We start from the raw sequence: 9,782 nt of genomic DNA, 5'->3' as shown, positions 1-9,782 counted from the left end.
CAGAATTCTGAGATTAAAGTCAGAATTTTGAGATTAAAGTCAGAATTCTGAGATTAAAGTTAGAATTCTGAGAAAAAAAAGTCCGAATTCTGAGAATGAAGTCAGAATTCGGACTTTTTTCCAATATCAAAGGAATATGATATTTAAAATACATGTTAACTTCATTTTTCATTGGCCATAATCCTCTTCCGTAACATCGCTCAGTTCTAACTTCAAAATAAACTAAAACTTTTGTTTTGAGGTAATAAAGTGCATTTTTTGGCGAGCTGCTAAGCCCAAACTAGCCATATAAATTAAATAACGCGTAATTTTTTTTTTAAATGTATTGTTTGTAGCTGTCAGTATCCCACTGTGAGCACATTGACACAGCAGTATTTGGGGAGGCGCTGCCGACCCGCTGCTCCCAGAGATGGCAGTAGAGCCGTAACTGACTGCGGGGCCTGTGCGGTGACCAGCGGCCCTGACGTTACTGAACCACGGAGTGCAGTGAAGCAGCGCAGAGCCGGGAAAAAAAGGTAAAACACACGGGTCCTTCAGGCCCTCTAAGGCATTTCAAATAACTTTTTTTCCACCGTTAAACATGTTTTATAGCAGTATGTCGACCCCGGCTGCATCTGGAGAACCGTTAACTTGGCTAAGTTTGCAAGGCTAGCATGCTAATAGCTACTGTCGTTCCAACATTAACTGCTAGATAACACCAAACGTGCCGAATTATCACTTAATAACCTATCATAATAATATACCCAGGGATTAAAAACTGGAATTATCCGTCTAATCATCCGTCATTAAAGAAGTGATAAAACCAATAAAGGCTGTGAAGGAGGCTACTTTCTAGTAGCAGGAGCTAGCTAACAGACTTTAGCTTTCAGAGCAGATTATTTGCACTACATCGCGATAGATTAATAATCCCAAACAACCAGATATATTATTCCTATGTGATATGTACTGGAATTACACTTTGTTGGAGGAATTGTGGTTAAAACCTGGAAGATAAGATATACCTGTTAGTAAATGTGAGAAAAACATGTTCTGTGAAGTTTATCAGTTTAACCAGATTACTGTTTGCTGCTATGGTCTGTTTTTTTCACACTGGGCTCTATCGTTATAAAGTAGGATTATTTACGCTTTGGTCGTATATTAATCTTCACCCCAGATGTTTAATTTGTGAACTCTGTGTTGCTTTTAAACGTCTTAAGCTGCGATGATTTGTTTGTGATTTCTGTTTACCTACAGATCCCATTACTTCAGACAAGTAAACACCTGCCTCACCAGCAGAGTTTTAACTATACGCTTCATTTTAGAGCCTTGCTTTTTTTAACACAAACAGAAATGATTCTCAGAATCTTATTCTGCAAAGTTCTGACCTGCATGTATCAGTTTCAGCTCATTCTCTAAACCTACCTTTATTTTTGACAACTGAACAGTTCCTTGGTAAAACACAGATCTCTTAAAACAGCCTTAAGTTACAGAGCTGTTTGCTGTAAAACTGAAAATCAAGTTATTATATAATTATATTCTCCAGGTTATAGAGCGGAGGTAAAAGAATGAAATCCATTGAGTAAGATCCATCTTTTTGTTACCGTCTTTCATACACTTGAAAGTTTACAGTGGACCACATTGCATGTGTTCACAAAACTTTAAAAATGTCAGCTTTATCCAACATGCTTATAGGTGCAATAGGAGATCTTTTCTGATGCACTTTTTTTTACCATGTGGCATGAAAATCTCCCCACAGCCCCGTAGCAAGCAGTTAAATAGAAGGTCTCGAATGAAATGAAAGAAAATGGTCCCCGCTACAGTGAGAAATCAATTAATAACCTCACCCCAGGCTCACACCGACTCCGGTCTTACCGTTGCGGTGCGGTGGGTGCGGCGCCGCAGTGATTCCAAGTCATTAAAAAGACGTAAACCTCTCTCACCGGCTGCTGAGCTGTCCGGCTGCGGTTACCGAGACACTCCGGCGCTGCAGAAAATTCCGCAAGAAAGCTATCCTTGCGGCGTGCCGGAGCCCTCCGCAACAAGCTCTCGCAAAAATCCTTTATTTGGGCCGTGTTATCGCGTGAAGTTACGTGAACTCAAGTGAACTTCTGTTAAATCTCCGGACCTGTTGCCGGAGCCGCATAGCCGCACCGCACCGTAGTCAAAAGGGCGGTGTGAGAGGGGGTGTGCGGGAGTTGCGGTCTCCGTCGGCTCGGTAACTGCACCGGAGCCAGTGTGAGCAAGGGGTCAAACATAACAAAACACGGTCTGTGGTCCATGATTGGTTCCTGACACGTCAATCATGGTTGTCTGCTTGTCCCTCCCCCCTGTGCACGTACCCTGACATGAACGAATCGACCCCTCGATGCTCGTGCAGGACGCCATGGCTCGAAGCTAGCCACTATAATGCTACGTTCACACCTAGAGCAGCAAAAATGTGCATGCTGCTTCGTTTTTGATACTTGTATAAGTTTAGTACTGATGCACGGCTGAAGCATCTTTGCTGCTCCGGCTGCGCGGTGGAAAAAGTGGGCCTGATGCGCGTTGGGCAAAGCTTTCTTTGCCGGTACTAATGGCAGCTATATTTGCTGTGATCAGTGGGTAAAAAATTAATTTGAATCTATTTTGAAGTGAGAAAGTCCTCCTGAAAACATTGTCGGTGCAGTCAGTTCATCCAGATTACCATCCTGCCTTCAAATAATATTTCTGTCGGAGCCGCCCAGACCCCCACATACCAGCGGTGCGTTATCACTAGGAATTAACAGCAGCCTCTGGCCCGGTTGCCTCCTCGTGGTTTGCCGCAGCGGCTGTAATCCAAACTGCGATGGCCAGGATAATAAAAGCAAACATGTTTTGCCGGCAGATTTTGGCATTTTAAGTCAATTTAGGTGTTAATAAACTGTTTCAGAGGAGTGATCATAGCGCTCTGCTTCATCATTGCTGTCTGTCTTCCTGCTCCTGCTGCTTTAGACGCGCTGCAGGACCTTTTGCCTTGCCGTGATGCGCGTCAACCATTGCCATTGCATGTAAACTAGCTGCTTTTGCTGCATCTGCTGCTTTAGGTGTGAACGTAGCATTATGTTGATAGCTCGTGTCACAAGCACTCGGTCTCGGCTTGTTTCGTTCTCGATCTTGGAAACATCTGAACACCCTGACAGACACGTTCATGTGTTTTGAAGTCGTGGTTTCGAGGGGTGGTCTGAAGGAAGAGGCATGGTTGTGTATTTTCAAAAATAAAGCTTGCTGGAACTGTTTTTCCAAGATCTCCTACAGCACCTTTAAGAAGAATCTGCTCTGATCTACTGTTAAGTTTAATAGGTCACCAGGTAGTTAAGCAGCAATTCTGAAATATCAATCACTTTTGGGGGGCAAAATCATTGTTGTTTGTGAGAGAAAACTGTTGTTGCACACAGGTTTTCAGTGTTATTTCAAAACAAAGACATTTGAGTTGATATTTCAATCAACCTTTAGTATTTTATACCATCTTGGTTACTAGTAGACGTCCCTTCATTGGCAAATTTCCAGGAGATAATAAGGACTCCCCTATCCTTCATGCACTGTGATTGGAAGGATTGGAAAAAACTTTGCTGTTATTTGTTTGGCTTCCTGTTTTCTCATGAGATCTTACTTTTCTGTTGTGGCCTCCTGAAGTCACTTTGTGGAAAACGCTGTTTCCTTTTTCTAACTTCACTTTAAACTTCCCACTCATACTGAAAACCACTGAGTTGATTTCTGAAAGTACTGTCTTCCACACATAGGAGTGTTACCATTGGTGTTACCTGGCTGCACTCTTTGATAGATTGATGATTGATCAGGGCGGGTAAAGGATGTCGTTGAATCGTGTTCGCCTATCTGCCAACTTCTCTTTGCATTTGTTTTACAATCCATCGAACGCATAAACCAGTTGCCGGTCTATCGCAGGGTACAACAGAGATGCACAGGATAAAGAAACGCACTTTAAAAGACCATTTACATAGACCAGTTAACCTAGCAGTCAGGTTTTACTTTATGTTTTTTTTTTTTGGACTCTTGCAGGAAGCTTGAGTATCTCTGGGAATACAACAAACAAATGTTCAGATGGGGCTGGAACTAATGATCATTTTGTTAAGCGACTGATATGTATATTATTTGTTCAATTAATCGATTAACAATGGACTATTTATTATTATTTTGATACACATATTTTTTTCTCTTAAATGCAAATTGTTAATTATTCTTTTTCAATTTTGGTATAATTACTGCTTTAAGTTGGTTACTCTGTCAGCTATAGGCATAATTTAGAGTCTCTATACTCTAGTTAATGATTAATCCATCACTAAATTAGTTGACGATTAGTTCAAAAATCAATAAATCTGATTAATTTTTGTCAGCCCCATATTTAGACTATTTTTTGAATCAGTAGATTTATCCAAAAGTGGCATTATGGAGTTAAACGCAGGCATCAAATAAGAGATTACATTTGCCATTTTATTGATCAGCTCTGTTAGGCTTAATAATTGTAATCTACTTCTCTGTGTGTGTCTTCTGCGGTTTTCTACAGCATTCTGTTCTGCTGTTTGTTTTGGATTGTGGATTTCTGTTTTGCTGTCTCTTTGCCATGAAGCCTGGCCTGGCAGCTTGGGTTGTCATTAACCGGATGTGTCGCTGGCAACATTGGTAAGGAACTGCTCCCAGAACAATAGGGGGTTTTCAGGTGATGTCACGCTCACGTGACTACTCAGCGCGTCCGCCATATTGGGTGGCAGCCTTAGGCAGTATTGACAGTGAAAAATGGTGAAAACATGTTTAATTGTTGGTTGCACGGCCCGTGGAGGTGGAGATCAACGCTCTTTCTATCGCATACCAGCCGTAATCGTGAATCAATGTGAAAAAACAAAACAGCTATCTGAACAACACCGTCACCTATGGCTGACACGGATATCCAGGTCCGATTTGGACGGTGTTAAGCTGGAATACGCCAGAGTCTGCAGTGCTCACTTTGTCACAGGTAATTAACTGTCAAGCATTTAAAACATGTAAGAATATATTAATAATAGGGCTTGGGCGTCATGACGTATTACTTTCCGTGGCCGCAATGTTGACTGCCTCCGCCGCCGCTACTCAGACTACTGCCTATGACTACCGCGTACTGGACTCCCTCTCTCAGCCGTGTTTTAATTTGATTAATTTCACCTTAACTTGATTTCAACCAGCGGGAAAAGGCTCAAATATGTGAAAAACCCGGAGGGTTTAGGGAGGTTTGGCAGTTAACGTTACTAACCAAACCTTTGAAACACATAGCAGCTAGTTAAAAGTACATTACATGCCTGAGTGGTTGTTAGCACTAACGGTTAGCACTGTTTGCTGGCTTTATGAGCTGCAGCTCCTGAACCCATCCATTCGTAAACTACACATGAGACTCCAAGGACTTGTAGCTTTGGAACTGTTCGCGCACCGCCGGCCGTTAGCCACCTAGCATAGCGAGCCCTGCGTCGGATTGTTTACATTTTTACCATCTTATTAAAACTCACCCGTCCACGTATGATGGCGATTTCCTTCATGTACATCACTTCGACATCTCGTACCCAACCAGATGTGAACTGGTTGTGAGCCTCTAGACCCTTGTACGCTCTCATTTCCTCAAGAGTGTGCAGAGGGTTTTCACTGAACACCAGGTAATGAACTATGTCGCCGTGCTCTATATTTGGCCAATCATCTGGATTAGTGCTAAACAAGGCACCGTGGAGGGCATAGGGGTCCATATGGTCGATCACGGAACATTTCCTCAGATATGTTCCATGATCTGGTGGCTCTAGCGTGCTGGCGTACTTATCCATTCGCGACATGATATATATGATATACGATAATATGCCACCCAAGATGGCGGACCGGAAGCTGGCCAGTGACGTCACTGAAAACCCCCTATTGTCTTTTTAGAAGAAACTTCTGCTTGAGAGCTTTGGAGTGTATGTGCTTGCAATATCTCTCATATACAATATGTAGGCCCTTGGAAAGGTTTAAGCCCTTTTTCTTTACAGTAGTGTTCTGTAAAAGAAAGTGATGCAAACTTGCAACGATTTTACTTCATCTTGGTCCAGATAGACAAGACATGCTAAGTCAGAAGAAGGGAAAAGTTCAACAACAGCAAAGATATTTTGTGTTGCATCACAGAATTAACTTTGATTGTTCCACTCACTGTGGGCGTTGGGCTAACTTAGTGGTTTTACTGGTGGATTCCCTGCACTTCCCTTGGAATCCATCTGGGCTCTCTGAGCCACTTGGTGCTTTTCAGGCCTCCACTAGCTCCCTGTCAACACTGCACTTCCAAAGGTCAGTAGGTTTCCTGGCATTACGGGTTACAGCCCGTTGCTCAGCCGATCACTTAAAGTGGCTGATCCAAAAACACAGCAGACGTTCATTAACAGTCTTTTACTGTTGCAGAAACGTTTAACCACAGTACCTATAGAGCTCACCGTCTGAGCTCTTTTTGTTACAGCTAACGATATGATGTCTTACTTTGGCTATCGGCGAAACAAACAGAAATTGAATCAGCAGGATTTATGAAGGGCATTATTCTCAAGCAGCGCCCGGGTGCTCTGTCTGTTTGGTAAGCAGATCCTCCCGCACGGCACTGCAGCGATGACAGCAAGTCAGGAAAAATACAGTGACAGCCACACAGGGTTTTAATGAAAATTTAAAACACGTCTCTTCTACTTTGTTAATGTCTGGCATAAACGCTCTGGCTGGTGTGGGAATTAACAAATTAATAATTACATTTTGCATCGGCCTTAAGAAGGGAAATTCCTTGCAGAGGTATTCACATCCTTTACTCTCATTATGACTAACAGTATTTTAGATTTTAGGCGGTAAACCTACTAAAAAAGGTGCGCGAATGTTGAGCTAATGAAAATGCTGTTTTGTTGTTGTTGTTGCTTTTTAATCAATCTATTCACTGCTTTCCTCAGTTCAGCTTGACATGGTTTACCAGAAGGGTTATAGCAAGGTTTTAGATAGCAAATATTTAGCAATGTAAAGAAATGCATATTTTTTCTGTATATTTCCTTTCATAGAGTTGGTGTTTGGCTGGAATTAATGCCCAACTGATCTCCTGCAAACACTTTTTCTGTGCTTGTCATGATCATTTCCATTTGGTGCATTGCTGCTGGTATTTCTAAATAAAATGACATGAAGAGATCAAGCTTCTTCCATGTGAAGTCATTTTTTAATTGCCCACTTTAAAACTAAAAGATCTGCTTGTTTTCATAGAGATTTGGTGATTTGCAGCTAAAGGAGTGCAGCAGAAAAGAAGCAGTCTCTAAAAAAGGAGCATTGTTGCAGCATATTAGTCCTACGAGACCATGGCTAGCTGAAACGGAGATGCCAAGTGTAAAAAGCCTTTTGCTCAGAGATTTAGAGAGGTCTTTACTCCAAAAGTTGGAAATCACATTCGAAGGTAGCTTGTTTACTTTGAAATCATCAGTTATACCGCTGTACCTTCAGGTTACAGAATCAGAGTGGAAAGATCTGCCTGGGCTACTATTATCAGCAAAACAAGTATTTTGAATGTTTGCATCACTTTTAATCACTTTTCTGTTTCCTATGTTCATAAATTCTCTCTTAAATCCATGGTGCTTTAAAGAATAACCCCTCCTGCTCTGTTTTCCTCCATTCTTGCTAGCCTGTTACTGTGGCTTTGGTGTTGAGATGTTGGTTACAAACTCCTCATTATTCTCTGCTGCTGTTGATACTGTCTTTTTCTAATTTGTTAAAGCTACAGTAGCCTTTCATTTTATTTAATTTTTTTTTCTAAATCCATTGTTTTCTGACCTGCTTTTCAGGTTGCACACTTTCCCCTGCATATGTGTTCATGATATTTGACATAACAGTTGAGGAATTTATTATGACGGATACAGTCAGTTGTTTTAGTTTTAATGAAATGCTAACAGTTAGGGGTTGGTTATACTCCTGCAGCAGTGTGTCGCAGTGAGCGTGACGCAGACATTTTTGATTTATGCTCAGTATTGAAGCATAAATCTGCACTATTGTTCTGCACTATAAGCTGTGGGTCTAGATATGGCCGAGGTGATCGAAGTGGGGGTGATTTTAGTCTGACAACGGAGGGACATGACGGCGAAAAATAGTGGGGATCCAAGTGGAAAAAGGGTCCAAGCGTTCTCACGCACCTCAATCTTCCTGCTAGTCAAACTTCACGAGTTGTTTTCTGCAATTTCGGTCATAAAAAACAAAACAGGCCGGCCTCCTGTCAGAGGTCAGTTACAATTTGGGAGAGGTGCAGCGGAGCGTCTGTGGAGGGGACAGGGACGTCTTTTTGTTCACTGCGACACCTCTGCAGAGGGCCTGGTTTCGAAGTATAAACCAGCCTTTACGGAAGGATTTCATTGGCCCTAATCCTCTTCCGTAAACAGTCACCTCAATCTTTGTTACATTATTGTTTTTAGACTGAGATGTCAGTGTGGTTTTTAAAGCCTCCATCGGGCTCTTGTCCTTATTTTCGCAAGGTGCTGAAGTGTCCCGCAGGTAGGAGGAGTACAGCAGAGCAGCTGGGCTGTGTTTGTCCTGCATGAGAGCAACTTGATCTCTGGGTCCCGCATTTTGGCTTTGCATGGATGAAAAAAAGCCATCCATTTAGATACAGCCAAAGCTTCTAGTCATAGCTGGGTTATTTTCTATTGTTATATCTTACCATGTTGGAGATGCTGAAGTCCTACAAATTGTGACTTTATGATAAAATCACAGCCTCTCAAATTTGTTAGATTTGTGTTTGAACTTACAAATTTTATTAAAAATCTGATATTCTTGCAGTCTTTTTTTGTGTTTTTGTTTTTCTATAATGTTTCATTATCCTGATTTGACCTAGTTTAGACCAACATTGAAAAACAGTAATTTCTTACTAATAAAAACCTCCAGATCTGTCAGAAATCCTGTAAAAACCTTCTTTGAGGGACAGCGTAGGTGTTTGTGAAAGCTTCAAACAAACACAAAACGAAAGGTTTTGGTTTCTTCCAGCCAGACTTCAAGTATAAAGTAGACAGGATTGAGGATTTCTGTACACAGATATCTGTCCTTCCAATCTGTTAGGGTTGTGGAGTTTTTGCCACATCAGATGTTAACAAATCTAGGTGGCTTTTAATGCTGTATTAAAGTGTTAACCATTTGTACATCTTTGCAGTTAGGTAATTGTGGCTTTTTATTAGATATTTTTCCTTCTAATAGATTTTAGTTTTTCACTTCAGTAGTACCAGATTAATATTGCGTGAAATGTGGAAGAAATTTGGCAATTATTCATCATGTTCCAGTTTTTATACATTCCAAAAATCCTGTTTTTTATTGTTGTTTTTACAGTGGTCTGTGAACATTGTTCCCTTTGTATCTGAGTTTTCTGACCAAAATGGAGGGAGTTTAGACATGTGTAAAGTAGGGCTGAAACAATTCTTTGGACTAATCATGATTAATTGATTGTTGAAGTAATTGATCTATCATTAACTAGCTGTCCTCAAGTTGAAAAGTTTTAGTTTCACTCCATATAATTCTGTAAAAAAATTTCTTTGGAGAACCTTTTGCTATCGGTTATTAATCGAAAAATGTATAAATGTTACTTGCAACCCCAGTGTAAAGCAGGGCTGCTGCTGACAGATGTTTTAATAATCCATCCATCCAACCATATTAGGGCTGGGCGATATAGAAAAAAAGCTTATCGATAAAAAAAAATGCATATTGATCGATATCGATAATTATTGAAAAGATTTAAAACCAAATTTTATGTGCAGCTCTGCAAGACATTTTATGATATTGCTAAATGATCT

The 9,782-nt window shown here is 40.9% G+C and overlaps 2 protein-coding genes across 2 annotated transcripts in view; both read left to right on the top strand.

Moving 5' to 3' along the window:
* Nucleotides 1–519, top strand: part of LOC107084905 (NEDD4-like E3 ubiquitin-protein ligase WWP1) — a 59,204-nt gene extending 58,685 nt beyond the window's left edge. The window contains exon 19 of the mRNA XM_015374964.1: nt 336–519. Coding sequence (XP_015230450.1) covers nt 336–519 — 184 coding nt within the window. The remainder of the gene's footprint in view (nt 1–335) is intronic.
* Nucleotides 362–9,782, top strand: part of LOC107084904 (NEDD4-like E3 ubiquitin-protein ligase WWP1) — a 37,154-nt gene continuing 27,733 nt past the window's right edge. The window contains exon 1 of the mRNA XM_015374963.1: nt 362–515. The gene's annotated coding sequence lies outside the window, so the exon portion shown is untranslated. The remainder of the gene's footprint in view (nt 516–9,782) is intronic.

The sequence above is a fragment of the Cyprinodon variegatus genome, unplaced genomic scaffold (genome assembly GCF_000732505.1).
Source record: "Cyprinodon variegatus isolate N-32 unplaced genomic scaffold, C_variegatus-1.0 Scaffold111, whole genome shotgun sequence".
Lineage (NCBI taxonomy): Eukaryota > Metazoa > Chordata > Actinopteri > Cyprinodontiformes > Cyprinodontidae > Cyprinodon > Cyprinodon variegatus.
The sequence above is the reverse complement of the archived record's forward strand: the minus strand, read 5'-3'. Positions and strand labels throughout refer to the sequence as shown.